Source organism: Delphinus delphis, chromosome 20 (assembly GCF_949987515.2).
Source record: "Delphinus delphis chromosome 20, mDelDel1.2, whole genome shotgun sequence".
Classification (NCBI taxonomy): Eukaryota; Metazoa; Chordata; class Mammalia; order Artiodactyla; family Delphinidae; genus Delphinus; species Delphinus delphis.
This window is the reverse complement of record NC_082702.1, coordinates 55,181,617-55,207,933: the sequence shown is the minus strand read 5'-3', so window position 1 is coordinate 55,207,933 and position 26,317 is coordinate 55,181,617. Positions and strand designations below refer to the sequence as shown.

At 45.3% G+C, this 26,317-nt stretch overlaps 1 protein-coding gene across 3 annotated transcripts in view; it reads right to left on the bottom strand.

Annotated features, from left to right (window-relative positions):
* USP10 (ubiquitin specific peptidase 10) overlaps window positions 1-25,737 on the bottom strand; it is a 69,615-nt gene extending 43,878 nt beyond the window's left edge. Inside the window, exon 1 of one of the 3 annotated variants that reach the window (XR_011246312.1) lies at window positions 13,056-13,365. Coding sequence is in view for 2 of the 3 variants with exons in the window: in XM_059999571.1 (XP_059855554.1) it covers window positions 13,056-13,256 (201 nt within the window). In the remaining variant the exon portion in view is untranslated. Of the gene's footprint in view, window positions 1-13,055; window positions 13,366-25,623 lie in introns of those variants that run through there. The other 2 variants (XM_069540184.1, XM_059999571.1) reach the window with 2 other exon arrangements.
* Between the last annotated feature and the right edge of the window lie 580 nt (window positions 25,738-26,317).

Genomic DNA, 26,317 nt, shown 5'->3' with positions numbered 1-26,317 from the left:
TTAAATCACATTTCTAAGTAAATTTCTTTGAGTTCCTATATAAAGTCTTTTAAAAAAGAGAAATTGGCTAATCCAATAAGAGAATTAAAATTCCAAAAGATTTAATAAAATCTTGTCAGTGGAGGGGGAGGGGCGACAGAACCGTGACACCCCCCACACACACACCTTGCAAGCCTTCTTGTCAAGTCCCTGTGCCAGTCTGCTGGGAGCAACCTCATGGTCAACAGTCAGAATGCTTAGAAAGGCTCCAGGGAAAGCCTTTTTCTATTATTTTCAATTTTACTATTTTTACTTAATTCTTTATTTGTTAAGTATTATTTGAAAAACTTTGCTATAGATTTTAAATGTGCTTTCTCATTACAACTTCATGTTAACAACTTCACGGATATGCACCTTTAACCTGATTATAAAATCCACATGGGGGGCGGGGCAGGGCACGGATTCCCCAGCAGTCCAGTGGTGAGGACTCCACTGCAGGGGGCACGGTGCAACCCCTGGTCACAGGGAACTAAGATCCCGCATGCCCTGTGGTGAGGCCAAAACAAAACGAACAGCACACACACCAAACTCACTGGGTGGGTGGGGTGGGGGTGGGGCTGAGGAAGGAGCAAGTACAGAGAGCAGAAATCTCCAGACACAGGGAGGGTGGGAGGGAGGGAGACGCAGAGGGAGGAGATATGGGGACATATGTGGACCTATGTATATGTATAGCTGATTCACTTTGTTATAAAGCAGAAACTAACACACCACACTGTAAAGCAATTATACTCCAATAAAGATGTTAAAAAAAAAAGAAATTTTCATGGCAAAAAAGAAATCTCCAAGACACTGTTAAACAGAAAACATTCTTTAGGTAAAAAAAAAAAAAAAAAAGGAGGAACACATAAATATTGATTTGTGTTTGCATAAAGAGATAGATATTGGAGAGGGAACCAAGAAGGGAGTAAAACCCTCGACTATTCAGAGTCGGGGAGCGGGGTGGATCCCTGTGGAGGTAGTGGAGCAGGGAGCGAGATTTCTTAGCCTATATCTTTTCAGAGTTCTTAGTTCTGAACCATATAAATATCTATTCAAAATATTAATTGTAAAAAGTCAATGTAAACAAATCATTGTACAACTATTCAAATATACGCATTTTGCAAAGTTGTGTTTGCACCTATGTTAGTTTCAAGATCTCCCTGAGGACAGAGACTAGGACTTGATGAAAACATTTAATCCAAAAAAGATACCATAAGCAACTGCCAACTATCAAACATGCAACGCTAAAGTATCATTTAACACCTGGCAAACTGCTAGCCAGAGCTGTTCTGAGCTCCAATGTAACTCCTGTAACACCAGCCCACATATATCAATAAACAATTCCAACAAAACACACATGAATCACATCCTCTTGCCCTAATCGGACCTATTTTCTACCTTTAAAATGCATGAGTTTTTTAAAATAAGTAGTTACATTTCAACAATATAAAAAACAGTCCTTTCAGTTTTGCGACTGAGATAACAGAGGGAGTTGCTAAGAAGCTGGTATTATCAGCGTCTCTGCAAGGTACTGACTGCCCAGAGTTTTGGTTAGGATTTCTATTTCCTGTACAATGAGTATTTCCCATATGCTCACGGCAGATAAACTACATGTATCTTTTTCCTATGTATCTGTACACATATTTCTTAGACTCAAACAGGAATTCAAATGAAACATAGTAACTGCAGATAAAGAAAGGCCTGAATAGTTGGGGAGTTCATTCTCAAAGGTCAGCAAAGGTCAAGTCACTGAGGTCTCAAGTAAGGGGAGATTAAGGATAAAAGACAATTTCCTGCCATCACAGTGCTGTGAAAAGAAGGTAAATATTTCTTTCACAGGCAAAGAAAGTCATGTTTCTTTGGCAACCACTCAAACATTCGTGGGAAGTGATATAATAAAATACCCCACATAAACCTGGAGGCTATGACTTCATTTCAGTGCTTATCAAAATCATCTGCATCATTAAAAAACCATTACAGGAAGCATTACTATGAAGAAGCATTTTTTAACCACACTGTTCCAAAAAGGCAAACAGAAATACTGCTTGTACAGTAAAATTTACCTTAAACAAATAAGAAAAAAAAAAGTTAAATTACAAAGTTAAAGCTACAAAAGCAAAGGAAGGCCAAGTATTTATTCAACTGCAAACCCCAGTGAGTGGACATAATCACACCGCCCTGCATTTTAGTGACAATTGTTTAACTAAAACTGTATCTGAGTAAAGGTTAAAGCATCACAAGTCTCGTGACACCAGAGAGTTTATCACAGAAATTCAGGGCAGCCAATTGCCATTAAAATGTTCACGTCTCACCATCCCCCCAAATTTTCCTAATCTTCAATCACAAATTATTTTAGATGTTTGGCAAAATGAAGAATGTTACCGAAAAGCAGGGGGAAGACTGTGCTCTTCCAAAAACTCAATGTCACAAAAGGTTGTGGAAAAGTTCCAGATTACAGGAAGCTGAAGAGACAGGACAGGTACTTCCCTGGTGGCGCAGTGGTTAAGAATCTGCCTGTCAATGCAGGGCACACGGGTTCGAGCCCTGGTCCAGGACGATCCCACATGCCACAGAGCAACTAAGCCCGCACGCCACAACTACTAAGCCTGCACTCTAGAGCCCGTGCTCCGCAACAAGAGAAGCCACCGCAATCAGAAGCCCGCACACCGCAACAGAGTAGCCCCCACTGGCACAACTACAGAAGAACCCACGTGCAGCAACGAAGACCCAACACAGCCAAAAGTAAAATAAATAATTTATTAAGTAAAAAAAGACAAAGAAAGAAAAGAAACACATCAGGAAAAGGGGCACGCCCACAGCACATTTAGGGTGGAAACAAGCCACTTCACTGCAGCCCAGCCCCGGGGGCATGGCTGCTCTGGGTTGCATCTTCGGAGCCTGGCCCCAGAGGGCCTAGGGCTGTACAGCCTGGGGAAGGGGCAGACCGAACTGGAAAGAACCGTGTTCCTGCTAAAGGAAAGCAAAGACACAGTCTCAGCCCAAGGGAGGTAAGAAGAAGGAAAGACATTTGCCAGTCGCCCGCATGACCTACAGTTGGTTCTCCACGGCTCTAATGAAGCCACAGGAAACAGCACTTCCTGCTTTTTCTACGGAAAGTAGGGGACACGGAGGACGACCACCACAACGCGGCACTAGGGGGCGCTGGAGCACAGCTTCCAAAGCTCCATCTCCAGAGACACGAGTAATTATATAGGCTGCCACCAAATCCATGTCCTCTGCCTTCAAAAGGACTCAGGAAAATAAGACGTCAGCCTCTGAGGTAAAAAAAAATTAGGATACAAAGGCATGACCAATAAACACATTGCTGCGTGTGCACTGTACACACTCTACAGGTTCCAAGGCAATCACTGGAACCGCTGTGAACCCAGCCCCCGGGACAATGTCCCGAGAACAGACGCAAAGCCAAGCCTCGCAGGGTTCAATGACAGAACCAAGCACAAAAAGTACAAAGTCTTCTCTCTCTTTTCCCAACCCAAGGAAACCGAATTTGGGAGACAGGAGGAAACATTAAGGGCTAACAAACTGTTCCAAGTGATAAAAACTTTAATTTCAGCTCTAAAATAAGGGTATGCCAGACTAAACAACCTCCGAAGTTCTTCCCAGTTCCAAAAGGATCTCCTGGATATAACCAGGAGAACACAGGTTTGGAAATGCTCTCAGACTAACATGGCTACCAGGTGGTTGGCCCCTGAACACATCATGCTGACTGAAAGAGGCCAGACTCAAAGGGCCGCACGTTGTATGATTCCCCTAAGAGGCAAATCCCTAGAGACAGAAAGTAGACGGTGGTTGCTAGAGGCCGGGTGGGGAGGGGATGAGGGAGTCGCCACTGACGGACATGAAGTTTCTTTCTTTTTTTTTTAATACATCTTTACTGAAGTGTAATTGCTTCACAATGCTGTGCTAGTTTCTGTTGTCCAATCTTTCTGGAATGATGAAATGTTCTAAAATTGACTGTGGTGATAGTTGCACAACTCTGTGAATAGACTAAAAACCACCAAAATGTACAGCTATTTAAATGGGAGAATCCTATGGCATGAAATTATTTCAACTAAATAAATGAAGTAAAAAAATCAGGTAAGTACTTGCATAAAAAAAATTTAGATTTCTTTACTAAACTTTTTTTTTTTTTATCAGAACCCAGTACTTGAGGATGCTAGCTGACATCTACTGAACAGTCGCTGTGTGCTCTTAACTTTGGAAAGTGGTGTGGGTGGCCTGGGGAACACCTGGAGATGACACTGTTCAGTCAACGCACAGCAGAAATTCCACTGATTTAACAGTATGGACTGAGCACCAACTATCCACACTGAACTGTGCTAGATTATGAGAATAAATTTTGAATAAGACAGACATAAGGTCTGGGACATCACAATTATAGTTTTGTCACAGTGCAAGTGGACTGCAAGTTGCAAAGAGCATTACAAATGGCAGAAGCAGACAAAGGAAGAGGGACCCAGAGAAAGGCTGATTCCTCCACTGACTGGGTAGCAGCAGGATTCTGCTTACTTTCTTGGGGCCAAGGAGTCCTGAGAAGGGAACAAATGGAAAAACGGTGACAAAGCCACTCCCACAGAGAGCATCCCTCCTTAGGATTCAAATGTCAACCTACTACAGTTTAGTGTTAGCTTCATGTGGTTTGTGTATTTCATTCTGACTACTAAAGTCCTACCAAAAGTTATTCTCTCACTTTTCCAAGTACGATTTTTGATAGGCTGGATGTATTTCTTTAAGTGCTCTCGTGGAGAGTCTAAGCTAAAACTTGTTTGCACAGACTGCATTCTCCAAATTAGAAAACGTGATTCACTTAACAGAAATCCACTTTTACCAACTTTCAAGGCCTATTGTACATTACACAATGCCAGTTAAATTTTAACTTGTTTTGCTCTAAACTATTACTGAACAGCCCTCATTATACAATAACTTGGTATGCAGACTTTTTATCACATGCAACAGAGCTGATAAGTTAGGGAGTCAGTGCTTGTTATCTGGGATGGCCCTAGTAGAAAGAAGTTCAAAATTCCACCTATCTTCATATCCATTACAATCACCTTGGTGCTAATCTAGGAAGGAAATGGAAGGGATGGGAAGGGGAAAAGCAGAACACCAATAAAAAAGAAACATCTGTCAAAACTCATCAAACTATATACATTAAATGAATGAAATTCACTGCACATATATAATGCCTCAATAAAGCTGGTTTTAAAAAAGGAACAGACACCAAGTTCAATTCATCTTTCCATCGCCTGCAGTTAATGCAGTACTTGGCTTATAGCAGGCGCTCAAGAGTTCTGTTGAAAAAATTCAGGTAGAGGAGGAAGAAAAGCAAAGCCCACAACAAATACAAGTTCCAGGGCTGAGGAACGATGACCTCCAGTTCTACTGCTCTACAGCAACAGTTCCACTCCCAGATGTCAGCAGGCAACAAAACTCCAACTGAACTACTCATTGTTTCTTATTCTCCTGTTTTTACTATCGCCAGAGATGCGCCAGCAGGGGCACAATTTTCATTTTTAAACATAAACTTTTAATATAGTCACGATATAACATTTAATTTTTAAAAGTAACACTTAAACATAATCAAGAAAACAGAATTAAAGCTTTGCAGAAAACATTAATAAGAGGATACCTATTCTGACCTAGAGAAAAATAATTCACAATTATCACGTGGTCTCCCAAACTAAAGAAAAATCAACTTCCAAAATGTTAAATCTTGAAGGGGAAAAAAAAAGGGCAAAACAAACCATGGATGTGCATCAGGGCAGGTCAACCTTTTGAAAGTCCATTTTTACTCCCCATCCCTACATGCCTGACCACCAAATAAGTCTCCTGTGTCCAGCATGAAGGAGGCATTCTCTAGTCTTTCTTGCCCCCTCTTTCCTACTTAAATTTCTTTGTAAAAACATACTTCAGGGGACTTTCCTGGCGGCACAGTGGTTAAGAATCCGCCTGCCAATGCAGGGGACACGGGTTCGAGCCCTGGTCTGGGAAGACCCCACATGCCACAGAGCAAATAAGCCCGTGTGCCACAACTACTGAGTCTGTGTGCCACAATTAATGAAGCCTGTGCACCTAGAGCCCGTGCCCCGCAACAAGAGAAGCCACCCCAATGAGAAGCCCTCGCACCGCAACAAAGAGTAGCCCCCGCTCGCCACAACTAGAGAAAGCCTGCACACAGCAACGAACACCCAATGCAACCAAAAATAAATAAATAAACAAAATTTCTTTTTAAAAAAAAACGTATTTCAGGCTTCCCTGGTGGCACAGTGGTTAAGAATCCGCCTGCCAATGCAGGGGACATGGGTTCGAGCCCTGGTCCGCATGCCACAACTACTGAAGCCCGTGCACCTAGAGCCTGTGCTCCACAATAAAAGAAGCACCGCAATGAGAAGCCCGCGCACTGCAACGAAGAGCATCCCTCGCTCACCACAACTAGAGAAAGCCCAAGCGCAGCAACGAAAACCCAACACAGCCAAAAATAAAATAAATAAATGCATTAAAAAAATAAATAAAACCGTACTTCACTAAGAACTCCCTATTTGCAGACAGATTCACTTTTCTGTCATAGATGTGACTCATGTTCCTGTGGACAAAAATTCTTTCCTTTAAAACTGAGGCACAGTAAAATTAAGAAGACTGACAGTACCAAGTGTCGATGAGGCTGCAGAAGGGGAGTTAGGCACTGCTGCTGCAGACGGGAGAGGATGTCACCACTTCAGAAATCTTGGCAGCTTCTTACAAAATAAAACACATACCTGCCCTATGACATACAACCATTCTACTTCTAGGTATTTTAACCATGAGAAATGAAAACATATGTCCACACAAAGACTTGCACATGAATGTAGTCAACAACTTCATTCATAATAGTCAACACTGGAACAACAAATGTCTGTCAAGAGGTGAAGAGATAAACTGTGGTCCATCCATACAATGGACTATTACTCAGCACTGGAAAGGAAGGAACTCCCACAACATGGGCAAATATCAAAAACGTTATGCTGAGTGAAAGAAGGCAGATAGAAGAGTACTCTCTATATAATTCCACATAAAGAAAATTCCAGAAAACAGAAACTTAGCCTATAGTGACAGAAAGCAGTAATGGACAGTGACAGTAATTGCCTGGCTAAGGGATGGGGATTCATGGTGAAGGGGCATGAGGGAAATTTCTGGGCAATGAAAATGTTCTATATCTTTACCATGGTGACAGTTACCCTGGTATATACATTTGTCAAAACTCAAACTGCAAGCGTAAAATTGGTACGTTTATTGTATTAAATTATACCTATACCTATACCTATATGGCTGACTTTAATTAGATGCACATCTAAAAATAAGGTGGATGAGGCAGCTGTATTATAAAAACAACCCTTGAAGACCAAAGACCATAATATTGATTTTTCATTTACATAAGTAGAATTCTTAAGTACTCTATAAATATTCACACATCAGGACTTTTTTTTTTTAAGATTTCATGTTCCTTGGTTCAAAGACTCTAACTAGTGCTACACAACACCACCTAAACTAGTAGGCATGCATTTGTACTGCGCTGCCTGTTATCATTGTAACAGGCTCCTTTAAGCCTCCAACCTCAGATGGTTCATGACTGGCTTGGCCTTTATAACTGTCTAGATCCCCTGACCACCTACTCAAACTCCACACTACAGGCAGACAATAACTGCCCACAACGCTGAATGGAAACTAGTGTTGCACTAAACAGACTGCTCCATGAGCAGAAACCTGCTAAATCCATCTGTTCTGCAGGACTTTTCACTTAATGAAATATGCTGGAACCAAACCAACAAAAGCTTGGCTACTGAAGGCCACCTGCCAGAAAGGAGAGTGCACCACTAAACCAGAGGTACGCATTAAAAGACATCCAGGAAAAACAAAGTGTGACTACCTACATTATTTTCTTCTAATCTAATGGTCACTGCCAATGGTCTCTTCAAACACCTTGGAAAATCTAGAGATGACTACGAAAAAGGACTCATGTTAGCGGTTACACACACCCCTCTCCTTCCAATTTTAAGGAGGAAGTATAGAGAATATTCCCTTTCATGAATTACTTTGGTTGTTAATGAAAACCAAAGTTAGAAGAGTTGGTTGAAGCAGTAAAAGCTGCAAAATTACTATCTGCTGAAAATAAAAGAATGCAAAAGCAGGTGCTGAGGGCATGAGGACCACCATGCCTACTGAGGAAGCAGTCCACTGCTTACTTTCTCAATTTAACCTCCACCTGATGGCCTGTTGAAAAATAGCCTCCGAAGACTGTAATTACGGAGGTACATTTACTTTACCAGCCAAAACAACAGACTGCACTCCATTCTTGAATTACGTAAGTTCACTGTTAACGATTAAAAATCTTTTACTAGAAAAATGAAACTTGGGACTTCCCTGGTGGCAAAGTGGTTAAGACTCTCCGCTCCCAAGGCAGGGGGCCCAGGTTCAATCCCTGCTCAAGGAACTAGATCCCACATGCATGCCGCAACTAAGAGTTCACACGTCACAACCACAAAGCCCGAGAGCCACAACTAAGGAGCCAGCCTGCCACAACTAAGACCCAGCACAACCAAATAAATAAGTAAATAAATTTAATTAAAAAAAAAAGAAAAATGAAACTCAAGACTTTCCAGAAAGTCTCCCTTATGTTAAGTATGTGAAGCTCAGGACTTCGGTATCCTAGAAAAGAAATTTTTTCCCCCAATCAACTCACAATACTCTGTTTTTCATATAAAGGCAGAAAACCAACCCCAGGAAGAGCTCACCAAGCAGGGGAACAGGGTCAGCTGTGCAGGACAAAGGCCTCAAGCAGTGCTTCTCAGCCTTGACTATACCTTAGAATCACCTGAGGATCCTCAGGCCACAATTCTGGGTTCAATGGTGGGAGGCAGGCTTCCTGTGTGACTCTGATGTGCAGTCAGGGTTCAGAATCACTGAACACAGGGGCATTCCCACACCCAGCGATTCAGGGATGGGAGAAACTAAGCAGACAACTGGAGGGAGGGCCAGCAGAGCTATTTCGACACTCAAGTATGCCCCCAAACCAGACAGAAGAAACTATAAAACAATTTGAGATGACTGTTCACTCTACAGGAGGACCCACTGCTTGATGAAGACCAACCAGAGCAAATGTTTTTAAAATGGGAACGATTTTAGTGCTTTTAAGGATTTATTTATCATTAACAAGTTAAAGGCAAACAATCAGAAGAAAAACTATAATGCAACTAAGCTAGAAATAATTTGATAGAAAAATTCCTCTCCAATGCAACTTTTCAGAAATGTCTTTTCCACAGACACTTCTTTGTAACTGAACTCATTTCCCATTTGCTCTTTTCACTCAGTGAAATCTTTCACCTCCAACATTCTGCTTTTTCAAAAATGACCTCCCAATCTAAACCAAGATCATTCTACCTCCTTAAGCTAGTCAATCCATCAAGCACTTGATTAGTAATAAGATCTCTCTCACACGCACTTTTCATAATAATTTTACCTTCAGGGGATTCCGTAACTCTACAAGACTTGGTCCTGTTTCTTTAACCATTCTCTCTCCTCTGGGATGGCACCTGGATATTCCCCCACTAAGCAGCTCACCTATTCTCAGCTTCAAGTATGCTGATGAATTCCAAACCCACATCTTCAACTTGGATTGCCCAACTATACTCCAGTTCCGTATTTCAAGCTGCCAGCCCCTAGGCTCTTCCACTGTTATGTTCTAGTTTAACCTTAAAATCAAAAGGTCCATTATTTTCTGAAAACCAGGTTTTACACTTATGCCAATAGCAAACTTCACTGTTCTTCCAATCTTCTAGATGAGAAACCTTGAAGATTATCTTGAATTATATACCCCAACTCCTGGCACAATCTCATCAAAATGTTCAAAACTTTTTATCTGGTAAAAACAGTAGCAACTGCATGAATTGAAATAAGCATTCTAATTAAGTGATGCATCCTGACATCCCATACACCCACACCTGAGATCCAGAGAACAGGATCTCAGTGAGTCAAAGGCAAGAGCAGAACCTTTCTGAACACAGAACATACCTCAATAATAAGATTACTAAAAAAAAAAGGGGGGGGGGGCTTCCCTGGTGGCGCAGTGGTTGAGAGTCTGCCTGCCAATGCAGGGGACACGGGTTCGTGCCCCGGTCCGGGAAGATCCCACATGCCGCGGAGCGGCTGGGCCCGTGAGCCATGGCCGCTGAGCCTGCGCATCCAGAGCCTGTGCTCCGCAATGGGAGAGGCCACAACAGTGAGAGGCCCGCGTACCGAAGGAAAAAAAAAAAAAAAAAAGTAAGGAAGACTATAAGATACAATAAGAAACCATCAGACAGTCCAGGATGACCTGCCAAGGAGAAAGGACAGAGTCTGAAAGTCTGAAGAGCCCAGGAGGAAACGAGAAACCTGGAACAAGGGTGGGGAGGGATGAAGCGTCAGGTAAAGGACTTTGCGGCCATCCTCCCAATGTTCATTCTCTTCCTCCCCTGTTGGATAATGGTCACCCAGTTCAGAAGGCTGAAACCCCCCACTCCAGAGGGGAGCCAGCACGGCACGCCACCCCTGTAGCCCAGAGCACTTGGTTCAGGGTGACCCAGAGGGCACAAAGCTCAGGGCACTGCCAAGAATTCCGGGACACACACACACACTCTCGTGCGCCACTTTGTGTGCTGGGCACAAATGTGAAGCCCGCAACTACTGTAGCCATTTCGCCATTGGGGAGAAAACTAGGCTTAGGATAATAGCGATACAACACAAGTGAAGAGAAACCAGGTCTTCAAAGATGTCACTGAACTGATGAATCAAACCAACCTTGAAGCCTGACCTACCTACAGAATTTCTAGTGCCATGAGCCAGTAAATCTCTAGTTTATGGTGTAAGCCAGTTAGAGCTGAGCTTTCTTTTACTTGTTATCAAAAGTATCCTGAGACAGAAGTGGAGTGCGTGATCCAGGAGATTCATACCAAGTAAGATCACTCAAAAGGCAAAAAAAAAAAAAGTTAATCTGAAACCTAAGTCCTACTCACCCTCCCACATGGAATGCCCTCCTCCTTTCTCTCCATTTGCCCAAATCCTATTCATTTTCAACGTCACTCATTGCCCACTTCCTTCACTCCCTGAATTCCCCCTGCAGAACCTGACATGTGCAGCACCTAGTTCAACACATCACACATCTCAGAACCTAACCCAGTGGTTCCCTCTGCCTCAGTCACCTGCTGAGTCACCCACTACGTACACAGGGTCAGAACCCTCTGGCTGCCTTCCTGAGCAGCTACGAGCAGTAGCTAAACCAGCCTTCAGCAAACATGAGCCAGCTGACTGACAAATATTACATAAAAAGATCTTCCTCAATCTTCTGCAAATATTTCATAGTGTAACTTGCTTTTGATCAAATCAGTATGTAGTTTAAAAATAAAAACATAAAAAAACTTCATGTTTTAATTTACCACTAATCATTTCCTTAATATTACTAAGCAAAATGTATCTCCCATTCTGTCTCCAAGTAACCAATGAATTAAAGATGTTCATCTTTCACTTTACAATACTGTGCTTTAACTATCTCTGGGAAATAAGATCATCCACTCACAGTGAGAAACAGCTAATAAATGGAGCCCAAAAAGGCCAAACATCACCGTTTTTAGCGTGCATAAAATATAACTTGTGGATACTCCACAGCACTTAAAAATAACATTGAAGAAAAATGTTTAATAATCAAGAGTGTTTACAATACAAGAAATGGGGAAAAAATACTAAACAACATACAGCATAGTCCTAGGTTATTAAAAAAGAAAATGCATTATCACAAATACATTACAAAGAAGCTGCCTTGTTCCCTATGCATCCCGTGCCAACTGCTCATCCCAAGGCCTTCGCTTCCTCCACCCCCTGCCCCAGGCTGAGTTGAGGCCTTCAGCACTTCTCAACTGGATCAGAGTGTCTAACTGGTCTTCCTGCCCCCGACTCATCCTTCACTCTCCAAACCACATGCAGCCACCACACTGCTTTCTCTAAAATGTGAACCTGATTGCTCTGCTCCCTAGGAACAGGCCTGCAAGGCCCCCGAGAACTTTCAAGACAAAAGGCTCCAGCAGAGCTCGCAAGAGGCCCCAGGGCTGCGCCCCCCATCCCCGCCCAGAACTGCAGGCTCAGGGCCATCCACACAGGGTCTCTTGCCCAGAGCGCCTTCTCTCCCAACAGCAGGGGCGCCACTGGCTTCTCCTCACATTACAGAACTCAGTTCCAAAGTCTCCTCTTCGGGAACTACTTTCCTAACAAACTGATGAGTTACTCACTCTGGATTTCAACAGTTGATGAGACTCTTTCCCACATTCAACCATGGACTTCCTGAATATACCGACGGTGTTATATCTTTCATTAATTTATTTATCAATAATATTTTTGAGCACTTACTACATTCTAGGCCCGGGGAATGTATAAGTGGACAAAAGAAATCCTTGCCCTCGTTAATCTTACATTCTAGTAGGGAGAGAGAAAATGAACAAAATAACTATGTTAGGATATTAGATACAGGGTATCAGAAGGCGGTAGGTGCTGTGAAGAGAAAGCAAGGCAAGAAGGTGGTGAGGGTTCAGGAGGCTGTATTTTAAAGAGGCCAGGGAGGCAGGCCATCCTGAGAAGACATCACCCACACCGAAAGCTGCCCAGGGCCAGGCAGCAAGCTCGTGGACTGAGGCGGGGCATGCTGCAGCAGAGGGTCTCGGGTAGAGAGGACTTATTTGTACTCATTTTTGTGGCACTTAGCTGAGCTCAAAAAATAACCAGTGGATGGGGCTTCCCTGGTGGCACAGTGATTGAGAATGCACCTGCCAATGCAGGGGACATGGGTTCGAGCCCTGGTCTGGGAAGATCCCACATGCCACGGAGAAAATATGCCCATACGCCACAACTACTGAGCCTGTGCTCTAGAGCCCACGTGCCACAGCTACCGAAGCCCGGCCGCGCGCCTAGAGCCCGTGCTCCGCAACAAGAGAAGCCACCGCAATGAGAAGCCCACACACCTCAATGAAGAGTAGCCCCCGCTTGCTGAAACTAGAGAAAGCCCATGGCAGCAACGAAGACCCAACGCAGCCAAAAATAAGTAAATAAAACAAAATAATAAAATAAATATTTAGGGCTTCCCTGGTGGCGCAGTGGTTTGAGAGTCCACCTGCCGATGCAAGGAATGCGGGTTCGTGCCCCGGTCCGGGAGGATCCCACATGCCGCGGAGCGGCTGGGCCCGTGAGCCACAGCCGCTGAGCCTGCACGTCCGGAGCCTGTGCTCCGCAGCGGGAGAGGCCACAGCACTGAGAGGCCCGCGTACCGCAAAAAATAAATAAATAATTATTTATTTATTAAAAGTAAATAAATAACCAGTGGACAAACGATGACATTGGCTGAGATATCTAAGGTGACAAAGGTGGCGAACACAAAAAATAACTGAGGCAAGCCAATGGAAAAGTCCTCTTTCCACACTCACCGCTGACACACATTTGGTCTCTCCACCTTGGAAGGTAGACAGCTCTGTGGTTCTTGAATTTGGGGATAACGGCATTTGTTCAGAGCAGGCCAACAAAGGATCAATGCTATGGACCACTAACTGGGACTGGGAAAGCTATGGTGAAGGCATTTTATTTACATCAGTAACGGTCCTCTGATCTCAGCTACACCTGTTGAGAAACAGCCCAAAGAATGAAACAAAACAGCTTATTAGCTGATACACAGATCAGTCACCTGGATTCAAGAAACTACACAACAGAGATAAAGAGAGTCGTGAAACCCTTAAAGGAAACTTAGAGGTCACCTGCATTCTTAATCCAAGAATTACAACCAATCTGAATACCTCAGGAGCAGCCCACCTCTTCTGCATCAGCTCTCATTACTATAAAGGTATTTCTAGGGAGGGCAAAGCTGTCCCGTGTGGTTCTGCACACCGTCATCCTGATCTTCATTCCTAGAACTGGAAACACCAAAACAAACCCTCGTGCCGTCCTGAACCTGACAGCCAGCCAGCTGCTCCCACAGGCAGGACAGGATGCTGTGCCCGACAGGGGGGCCACTAGAGGGCAAGCAGACCCCTCAGCGCTCAAGAAAGCCTTCCTGAGCCCCAGGCCCCTCCCGGGCCCCTGTGCTCCTATCCTGAACACCTGCCAGATGACTGTCTGTGTACTGTGCCCTCCGCCAGGCAGGGCCATGCTGTCCTTCCGCCACTCAGGCACTTGGCCCATTCGGGGCCAGCAGGCTGCAGGCCTCCAGGAAGGGCTGACTGACCAGGGAGGAAAGACACAGCACCCCCAGAATCAAAGTCCACAGGACCCTCCAGGCTCACTGTGCACGACATACGTGGGCGGGAGGAAGCTAACTCAGATCTGTTTTCAACCAAAAAGAAATCAATGGCAAAGAAACAAATTGGCAACGTATTTTACTTTCTGTCCACCTTAAAAAGAAAAGAAACTCATTTTTCAACATGTGTCAGTGGGTGAGAGGCAAACTCTTTCCAAACTGAGCTGCAGCAACTCTGTGTCCAGGACTAGTCATGGCTAGGATATTGCTACAGTGTCACTGCGTGTGAAGTTCAATTTACAGCCAGTAAACTTCCAGCCAAAACTGAAGAGAACGCTTTTTAAGATTTTTTTTTTTTTTAAGCTATCTCTTAGCTCGTTCTCACTGAATAGAACTCTAGTCACAGATGAAAAAGGAAGTTTGTGCTCCTGGCACTTAACTCACACTGTGTAGTGTGGCATGGAAAAGCCAAGAATTCAGTAAGAACCAAGACGGAACCAAGAGTGATTATTTTAACACCAATTTGTGACAAACTGGAGACAAGAACTTCTAAGCTGACAAATCCATGAGGAGCAACCAAAAGAAGGCAGCAAGAGCTTCCGGCAGCAAATTGGCTTAATGCTCAAATCCCCAAAGAGATCTTGACCACAAATGGGCTTCCGGATGAATCAGGAACTCTGTTCCATCTCGCTGGGACATCAGACGGGCACAGTTAAATCGCGCTGTGGCCGAGTCTGTGCTGCCCTCACACCGTCCACAAGGGCCCCATCTCACCGCACGGAGCACAGCAGTCTCTCGTGGCTACGGGGAACATAATGTTCGTGTGTGTGTGTGTGTGTGTGTGTATTTGTAATTGTGTTTTGCAGCTTATGAACCCCAACACATAATGTTCGTGTGTGTGTGTGTGTGTATTTGTAATTGTGTTTTGCAGCTTATGAACCCCAACACAGGCCTCAACACAGAGCAAGAGCTGGATACATGTTTGTTGAGAAGGAATTAGTCAATGAGTTAGTTACTGAACTTCAAACAACACTGAACTCTCATTCTGAAGACCCAGTACGGCAGGTCTTCAAACGGCAACATTTTCAGGCTCCTCGATTCACTCTACTCAGTGCTAAAATTAATATCTCTCAGAGAGCCACAAACCTGTATCTTTTGTTGTTGTTCATACCTAACCTAGACTGGAAAAGTTTTTAAATGTGCAAAATAAGATTTAGTTAATCCTATTCATGGAAAAGTGCTCAGCAGCTTAAGGGAAAAGGCTGTAAACAAAACTATGTGGAGGGAGACTTCCCTGGTGACGCAGTGGTCAAGAATCCGCCTGCCAGCGCAGGGGACACGGATGCGAGCCCTGGTCCGGGAAGATCCCACATGCCGCAGAGCAACTAGGCCCGTGCACCACAACTACTGAGCCTGTGCTCTAGAGCCCGTGAGACACAACTACTGAGCCCGCGAGCCACAACTACTGAAGCCCGCACACCACAATGAAGAGTAGCCCCACTCGCCGCAACTAGAGAAAGCCCGCATGCACCAACGAAGACCCAACACAGCCCCCAAAATTCATTCATTAATTAATTAATCTTAAAAGAAACTATGCGGAGGCTCTGACACCTGCATATGGCTGAGGCCCTGGGGGGCTGAGGGAAACACAGACTTGGGGGCCTAATTAGGAGTCCCTACTTAGTGTGTCTGGATGGCCACCAGGATGCCAGGTGACCTGATGAGAGAAGACCATGACCAAGGATCACAACTTAAAACACACTATTACATAAAAGGATCCCAAACGTCTAAAATGTACTACAAAGAGTACCAAAGGGAAGCATTTCAGAATATTAACAAACTTCATCCCAGAGTCGTGAGTTACCAGGGGTGATGCTTTTCCTAATATTTTCTCTATTTTCTAGGAGCATAATCAAGTACCTAGTGCTTGTTTTAAAGGTGCCCCCCCGAAACAGAAAGGGAATAATGTCCCCAAATGACCTTCACCTAACGGCTCTATCCAACTATCAGAGGATATTCAAGGGCTATTTGCCTTGCATTAATCTGCCTCAGATGACCCCAAAAGAATGTCCTAATTTTTCCCCCCTCAAAGTTTTGAGATTTAAGATGCTTGAGGTGCTGAGGTGAGCAGAGTGAACACTCTGAGATCTGGAGGAGAGTCGGAAGAGGGACACACCCTTGCCACCCCATGCAGGACCCCAAGCGGGCCTCTGCACAGCCATCTCCCTTAGCAACGCTAACAGAGAGCGGGACGACCCACTTCCTCGAACCCATGCTTTCCCACAGATGCCCACCTGCTGACAAGGGCAGACGCCGTCTAGGCTGGACTCGCAAGGTCCCTTGCCCCTCCTGACTTCGGTCCCGGCCCCTCACCCTACACGCCAGTCACCCATCAAGCCCACGTGCTCCGGCGTACCGCAGGCTTTGAGACTTTGTTCCTCTGCATGCTTTCCCGCCACACCCTGTCCTTGTGCTTCTCTGCTCAAATGTCGCCTTTCTAGGAGAGTCGTCTTCCCAGCTTCCCCTGATGCTCCCCCTTGTCCAATCCACATGACGCTGCCACTCCTCCCCACCTCCACGGCACCCTCCCCACGGTGGCTCGTGGGAGGCCCCCGTGAGCCCACTTGGACGGTTCTGCAGGGCAGGCAGAGTGTGAGCGCATGCCGCCCTCCTCCACACTCTCCCCGGGGTAAGGCTGGCCACCCGCACCTCAGCACCCAGCGTTCTGAGTTCTCAGGGGCTCCCCACACCCTCCAGCTGCAGAGCCGTCTCTGGCTGGGTATCAGCCAAGGCGCGGCTTCCGGGAGCCCATCCTTGACTTCCCAGGGCCACGCCGACAGACCCTGTGCCCTCCCTCCTGACTCAGTCCTCAGCTTGGAATGACACAGGCATTACTGTGATTATCTGATTAGCGTCTGTCTCCCTCACTAGACAGTAAGCTCCCTGGTAAGAGGAACAATGCCCGTCTCTGCTCATCACTCCATCCTCAGTGCCTGGTACACAGTAGCCACTCAATAACTACCTGCTGAATGAATGAATGAATGAATGAATGAAAGTTTTTGACTGTATTGTTCACACCTCTGTTACAGGAATTAACACCCTAAAACAGTATTTTCCAATTAGCCTGTTTCCCTCTCCCACTACCCTGTGAACTTCTAAAGCACAGAAACACTCTTTTCAGCTCTATGCTGCTAATGCCTGGCCACCAAAATTTTCTGTTTGAACAATTACAAAAGATATAAAGTCCTTCATATGTAGTTCTGAATAAAGGTGTCTGGTATCCTACAAATTAATTCCAAAGGACACAGAATGCAACCCCAAAAGACCTGACTTTGCACTTTATTAGAAGTAGTTGAATATGGTTTCTGGGGAGAGGACCTGACATGAGAAATCGGAGAGTTTTTTTGGATTTTTTTCTGTCTTTTGCCATTGCAGTACTTTGATAAAAACAAAGTGGGAGGGACTTCCCTGGCAGTCCAGTGGTTAAGACTCCACACTTCCACTGCAGGGGGCACAGATTCGATCCCTGGTAAGGGAACTAAGATCATGGCGTGGCAAAAAAAAAAAAAAAAGATAAATAATGATAAATAAATAAACAAAAACACAAAGAGAGAGGTGAACAAAGCCTGATTTTGGAGAAGATGGGGAAAACCCAGGTTCATTACCCAATTCCCCACTATGCACTAGGGTTGATGACCTATCAACCTCTCCAACTAACGAAAGGCTTGTCCTCTCAGTAATCTTTAGTGCAGAGTTGACCAAGAGACAAGAATTCAATTTTGAATCAGACATTTTTTTTTACAATACAGAAACTGAACAGCATGGCTGCTATAATTAAGGGGTTGAACATCTTCAAAATATCATTTCTTTTTAAAATAATGGTCTGGGCATTTTAATAGTCATAAATTTCTACAGCACTTCTACAGTTCTCAGTACACGGGTCCCAGGGAACCACTTTAACCTCCAGAACATCTGCTCCATCCCCTGGCAAAATTTGGTAAAAATAAGAACACTTCCTATACTTGAATAGATGCGTTCAACAGTTTTAGAAACAAGACTAGCTCCAAAACTCCACCTCAGTGCCTACCTGGTTAGAAGAGACCGCATTATGAGACAAGGGGACAAAAACAACAATGCCCAAACACAAAAAGGCACAGAAGACAGACATCAAGGTGAGGACCAGGGATCAGGGAGGAAGAGAAGGACATACTTTTTACTTTAAATATTTCTGTTTCAGAAATTGCAAGTCTTTATTCTGTATTTAAAAATAAAATCAGTGGGACTTCCCTGGTGGCGCAGTGGTTAAGAATCCACCTGCCAATGCAGGGGACACGGGTTCGAGCCCTGGTCTGGGAAATTCCCACATGCCTTGGAGCAACTAAGCCCATGCGCCACAGCTACTGAGCCTGTGCTCTAGAGCCCGCAAGCCACACGACTGAAGCCCTCGTGCCTAGAGCCCATGCTCCACAATGAGAAGCCACAGCAATGAGAAGCCCGCGCACCGCAACGAAGAGTAGCCCCCGCTCGCCGCAACTAGCGAAAGCCTGCACGCAGAAACGAAGACCCAACGCAGCCAAAAATAAATTAATTAAAAATAAAATCAGTAAGAACTTTCACCAAAATGCACTCTACACAAAATCTTGTAATTAATAATTAGTAGCAGATTAGCAACCCTTAGTAATTACTAACACATTAATATCTTTAAACATGTAAACCTTTATTTCATTCATTTGCCCATTCCATGAACCTTCACTGAGGAACTACCATGGGGAAGTCACACTGTGAAACATCAGGCCTTTATCAGTTCGGCCAGGTAGAAAAGGCAAAGGATAGAAGTCCAAAGACGTGCTCTTAAGTCCCTGATAGCTCATTTAAGAGCCATGCGACTTCACATCACAACCTCTTTTTTTAAACTTTTTTTAAAAATTTATTTATTGATTCATTTATTTTTGGCTGCATTGGGTCTTTGTTGCTACACGCGGGCTTTCTCTAGTTGTGGCGAGCGGGGGCTACTCTTCCTTGCGGTGCGCGGGCTTCTCATTGTGGTGGCTTCTCTTGTTGTGGAGCACGGGCTCTAGGTGCATGGGCTTCAGTTTTGGCACGCGGGGTCAGTAGTTGTGGCTCGTGGGCTTTAGAGCGCAGGCTCAGTAGTTGTGCACGGGCTTAGCTGCTCCGCAGCATGTGGGATCTTCCCCGACCAGGGTTCAAACCTATGTCCCCTGTATTGGCAGGCAGATTCTTAACCACTGAGCCACCAGGGAAGTCCCACAACCTCTTGAGTCTCACTTTATTCATCTGTAAAATGATGCTAATAACAATACATTACAGAGTTGCCGTAAGGATCAAACCAGTCACGGCACTTCATAAACCATGCAGCTTACACACTGCACAACTTTCTCCACGTGCTGACTGCTGCAATGCTTAATTTGATAAGTATGTTATTCCTTATCCAATTATCAGATCTACCCAGAAGGCCTACTCTCCAGGGTCTCAAATAAATACACACATCTCGGCAGCCACTTGAGGGGAATTACTATTTAAATATCGAGAGAAGTTTTGTATAACATCAGGCAAGAATCTCTGAAAACTCCAGAATTAAATGTCATTTTCAAATTCTATCCCCCCCCCAAGTCCTATCACAAGAAAAAAATTGATGTTTTCAAAAAAAATAGAAAGGGTATATATTTTAACAATGAAAGTCTCTCAAAAGAGGCAACTGCCTCACTCCTCTGGAGTTATGAACTGTCTAAAATAGGAGAGACACAAAAGAAGAGGAACACCAGAAACCCTCTTGACAATTATCAGAACACCAAATAAATTCACAAGTTGAGTGGCCCTGACTAAATTTAAATGAATATAATAAAATTTAACATGTATTGCTTATATCCAGAGCAAAGGATACCATCATGCTTATGCAAGAACAATTAAACAATGCAGACTAACTCATTAGACCAAAAGGCCATCAAAACTTCCCCCCAGAGCCATGGATTACATGTTCTTGGGCGGTGCTAGTTCTAGTTCACAAGGCCCATGGCTTGCAACTTGTAATTTATACAGATATCCAGCTTTATTCAACATATTTTAAACCACAGAAATGAGTATTTTTGACTTGTACTCACAATAATGATAAAGTTCTATTTTTGTGAACAGTGAGGAGACTAAGTTGAGAAAATGGTCTGAAAAGCTGTCCCCACCGCTTCCCTGCAACCAGTGCACCTCATGGGACTAAAGCCCCAGGAGGCGGGGGGGGGGGGGGGGGGGGGGGGCCGGCATGGTATTCATGGGACCCCTCCCTTCCCACCCCAGCCAGCTCGTTCACAGTAACAGGTCTGTAACATGAACCCCTCTATTTTGTGCGATCTTAAATGCGCATTTTTTCCTACATTCAGTTCCTTACAGCAGGAATACCGCTAATATTATTCAATTAACATTTAAGGTTTTTTTCACAGTAGCGCCAATGAGAACATAAGTTTGCAGCTGTCATGGTGAATCTTTCGAAACTTTAAAGACTACTTGTCACAAAAGAGCACGGGCATGCCAGCATTTCTTCATAAAACAAGTACAAATGGGGAAACAAAACTGTACCATCAGAAAAAGAGAGGAAGAGAGAGAGAGAGAGGGAGAAAGAGAAAGAGAAAGGCAGGCAGCTATATGTAAAACTCAGGTACCAAAGGCACAAGAGTGGGGCACCAACCAACCTTTCTATTAGGAGGTACTTTCATTTCTAATGCACTACTTGTGAGACTCTTAAATCAGAAGAGTGTAGACTTACGAGATGGCCCTTGAGCTGATACCAGAAAAATAAACTGAGAACTGATCTGAAGAATGACAACCAGTAAAGCTGCAGACGAAGCCCAGGAGGGAGGGGCCTGAGGGACAAGAGCAGGCGTCCCCGGTGCGCAGACCCTTGGTGCAGACCTGGGCTAACACTCTGCAGGCACATGGTCATCTCTCAATTCTCAAGTGAGCCAGAAACGGAAAGTCCAGGAAGACACGCTGTATCCTCTCACTCCCTGCCCCAAACCACACTTCCACTCTACACCTCACCGACCCTGTTCCCAGGAGAGGGCAACCTGAGGACAGCGCCTTTCAAAACAGGGAGCAGCATGGAGCTATTGGTTTCTTGGGTCTCCTGCTGAAAAGGGGGTCATATCTGCGGAGCTTTTAAACAGTCAGAAAGTAGCCCACTCATGAAAAGTCTACACTCTGAAGACTCCACATCTAGGTTTACGATAGATTCTACAATTCCTGATTCTTGAAACAAATAGTACTATAAACCTACCCCACGGGCTACCTTTATCTTGCCTATTGTTCTTAGTACAGACTGCACTGACAGAAATGGTCACAGAAAGACCTATTGGGAGATCACTTCAATAAACAGGAAAACTGCAGTCCAAGCACATGTAAGTCTTTGGAAATGAACATCTACACTGCTGAAGTAGCACTAAAGTGACAAATGACAGTAATCCAGTGGCCCAAGGCCAGTAAATTCCATTGCAAACAGATTTATCTGTCTTGTGCCACAGTGATTCTTGCATGTGTGGCAGTAAAGACAACTGTAACAGCGCAGTTACAGATTCAAAGGCAAGCGCTTCCCACTGTTTCGGTATTTAGTGTATCATCAGTAAGAAGTGTCCTCAGCAACCACCCTTAACGGGCCACTTGAAAAACCAGATCCATTCACAGCAAGTATCTGCCTGTCTGAAATTTGTAAAAACACAAGAACAAACAAAAAATAACCCCGATGAACTATAACTCAAGCAGAGACGATACAACTTTTCTCAACTACTTCAATATTATATTCTGAACAGAGCACAAAGTAAATGTGCCACTAGGCCTGGCATTAAATAATCATTAAGCTTTGGAATTCTTTTATCCTTTAAGTCTTCCTATGCAAACCACTATTCAAATCACTTCAGTTCCACATAAAAAAGCTCTCGAATATATGTCCTAACTGTTGCTCTAGAGAGGAATTTGGAATGAGGCGGTCCACTTCCTATCTGCTCATTTCAGGACACTGGTCCCCACAAGACAGGCTCCAGAGGGTGAGGGTGAGGCCCTGGATAAGGCTCCTCTCCACTGCTCCTGTGTAAAAACCACTGAGGCGACCATCAACGCACAAGCTTCAAATGGCTTATCTAGTCTTAGGACATGTTTCAAGATTTTGCTGTCACGATGCAAAGGAAAACTGGTATCTCCAAATATCCCGTATTTCAAATAATTTTATTTACTTCAGTTGCTCACTGTGAAACTCCAATAAAAATGTATCTCTTTGGAGAACTACTAATACAGCTTTCAGTTACAAAGATATTCAACGATACAGCAACACTCTACCATATGCTGTCAACTGGATCCAAGAAATTCCACAGTGTAAAATGTGGGCGCCACAATGCTGTACGTGAGGCAGTGAAAAGATGAGGGGGAGCCCGCTGCGCAGGACCGGGACGGGAGCAGCCACACGATGTCCAAATAGGATGTACGAAGCATTATTGTAGAGTTTTCACTATAAATGACTGCAATGATCACAAAAATCTCTTCTGGTTTACGGCAGAATTGGTCAGTTCAAATTAATTACCCCAAATCATTTAAATCAGTTCCCTCATGCCAACAAATGTCAGAGATGTACTTTCACTTCAACTGTCAAAGTTCGTTGTATTTATTAAAATGTGTTGAAAACTACTGGCATTAGAAAAGTTTCTAAGTTTTGCACTGTTTCATGTCAATCCAGGGAAAAGGGTTCAATCATTGGTATGGAAATAGGCTATAAACTATATAAATGTTTTAAATTGTAACCTTAAAAATCCAATTTTAAAATAGGACCCTTATAAAAACTTAATATAAGAAAAAAGAAAATAGGACCCTTACTGTTAATCTGTGATTGATATCCCCAATAATAAACAAGTAACACGCATAATAACAAATAACAGTGCTTAGCAGAGAGCGAGAGCCCAACCAATATTTGTTGAATTAATGAATGGCCATGACTATGGCAGGACCTTCAGGACAGCAGGTAACTGAATAAAACAAAATTATTAAAATGCTTAGCCTGACTCAAGCAGGATCCAATCATTAAATCCTATCACATATGTTTCATTACTTGTTTTCATTACTATTCTTCTAAAAAGAAAATTAGGAAAAGAAAGAAAAATATGAGAACTCATACTATTTCCTTTCCTACCTTCTGCATGCTACAACTTAAAAGCATTTTAATCACACTTTTTTTTACAAATTTATTTATTTTATTTTTGGCTGCATTGGGTCTTTGTTGCTGTGTTTTCTCTAGTTGCGCCGCGCAGGCTTCTCACTGCAGTGGCTTCTCTTGTTGCGGAGCACGGGCTCTAGGCACACGGGCTTCAGCAGTTGTGGCACGCTGGCTCCGTAGCTGTGGCGCACGGGCTTAGTTGCTCCATGGCATGTGGGATCTTCCCGGACCAGGGCTCGAACCCGTGTCCCCTGCATTATGTTCAGCTAACTGTTGCCATTCCAATTTTCTAAAGATGTGTATAGGCAATATTGCTGTATAAAACATAAATACTAGGACATTTAGGAAAGTAAATGAAATTACAATCACTTTTACCTATTATCACCACTCATTAACATTTCACTTTGCATTGCGATTGGTGCTTCTGATAATGGAAGTGGGGACTTCCCTTGTGACTCAGTGGTTAAGAATCCGCCTGCCAATGCAGAGGACAGGGTTCGAGCCCTGGTCCGGGAAGATCCACTAAGCCCGTGCGCCACAGCTACTGAGTCCGTGAGCCACAACTACTGAAGCCCGTGCACTTAGAGCCCATGCTCCGCAACAAGAGGAGCCACCGCCATGAGAAGCCTGCGCACCGCAACGAAGAGTAGCCCCCGCTCGCCGCAACTAGAGAAAGCCCGTGCGCAGCAACAACGACCCAACGCAGCCAAAAATAATAATAAAATTTACATTTTTTTAAATAAGAGCAAAGCTTAATTTAAAAATAAAATTTAAGGTGAGAAAAAGGCAAACACCAAATCTCTTAAGGAAAGAAATCTTTGAATTGCACCCTTGTAAAACTTATTCAACCACTACTAAGCCCTTCTTTTTGTGCAAAGAACTATACTGAGTTACTTTAAAACGCAGATGTACAAGTGAACAAAAGTTTAAAGCGGAAAGTTGTAGAGCAAACTAAAGTGCCAAAAGTTTTAACAAAATTGCTGCTTCCTGTCAGATTTCATTTTTTTTAAGTTATCAAGTCTCAAATTCCGCGACACGCGTTAATTCCAATAGCTACTAAAACCTGACTCTATTTCCAAAAGGGCAAGAAAAACCAATTGCTTTGAAAGGGTTACGATTTACCGGCCACCAGTTTTCCAACAGCTACTTTGTTTCATTTTCCCTTATTTAATACAACAGCACACTGAGATGATATAAAAACGCGCAATAACTTCTAGGGCTTAGAAGTCAACACATCAGCGGTCCACAGCAAGCCTGACAAATAATACCACATGCCGATTTTTATCCAGACCGATTGTATTTGGGGGAGTGGGAATAAGAGTTCAACTCTACACTCATCTCTCTCTAAAAGCGTGAGTTTTACTCTTTCTTTCCACTACGGGATTATCACAAACGACCCCTAAGATACCGCTCTGACAGGGTGCGCTAGTAGTGTCAGCCAGGCTGAGGCGGATTCGTGCAAAAGATGTCACTCAAAGGCAGGTACAAGTATGGTCCTGGCGAGTTATTTCGAGTCTTCTTTGCACCAGTAACCTTAGGCTGCTTCTTAGTGACTTGAGTCTAAAAGTCAGAACACCGGCAAGCCGCCCCCCCGCCCCGGGTCAATCAAACTGCGAAAGCAACCTTTGGGGCCATGGGGAAAACGAGGCACCCCAAATCTTGGTGGCTCATTCCGGGCAGAGAGGCGACCACAGGGCGTGGAAGGCTGTGCCGCCCCGGGGCCTCCCGAAGATTCCCGGCTGCCTCCCGGGGCAGCCAGGGCCCCATCTGCACCGCCGGCTCGCCCCGCGGTCCAGCCCCGAGGTTAACCCCTTCGCGCCCCCCACGCCCTCTCCAGGCCGGCCCGGGCGCCCCCTCTCCGCCGCCCCTCTGAAGCGGGGCCTGGTGGGCTCTGGCGCGGGGCGGGCCGGGCTGCAGGCGGCGGAGGCGCGGAGGCGGCGGGAGGCTCGGGGCCTAGTCCCGGGCAGCGTGTCCCGGCGCCCTCCCCCACTCCCACACGCTCGCTCGGGGCCGGGGTGCGCCCGCCCGCCCGCCCGTCCGCCCCGGCGCCCACCCGCCCGCGGCCCGGGGCCCCTTCCCGCCGAGGGCACCGGCCGGGTGCTACCTGCGGGTTGCGGAGTGCCATGGCGGCCCGTTTCAATGAGCCTCGGCGCTCGTCCGACTCCTCACGCTGCTTCCCCCGCCGCCGCCATCTTCTCGCCCGCACATACACACTCGCATCGGCCGCCGCGCCTGCGCACTGGCCGCGTGCCGCGGGGCGCGGGGAGGCCGGGCGCGCCGAGCGCGCGCTGCGCAGGCGCGGCCGACAGGTGGGCGTGCGCGGCGGGAGTCGGCCCGGGGCGGACCGCGAGCCCGCGGCCCTTAGCGGATGCGGGCCCGCCCACCGCGGACCTGGAGCTCCCGGGGCCGGCTGCGGCGCCGGAGGGGAAAGGACAGTGGACGGAGGTGATAACGCCAAAGCGCCCGGTCGGCCCGGCTTTCTCACCAGCCGGGAGGCCACCTGGATGGTGGGCGGGACTCGGGATGTCCGGAGCCCGGGAGCCGCGGCCTGAAGTCCGCCCGCGCCCCCGAACCCCAGGGTCGTCCTGGGCCGGGTCGTCCTGGGCCGGGGTCTCCGAAGTGAGCGCTGAAGATCTCAGAGTAGTCCCGGTTTATGGAGGTCACATCCGTCCATTCATTAATTTATTCACTTCTCATTCATTCCACAAACACTATCTGAGCGTCTACTCTGTGCCACGCCTTTAGCTAGGCATTGGAGAATATTTTGAAGAAATAAAAATGAAAACGCACCGGTAAAG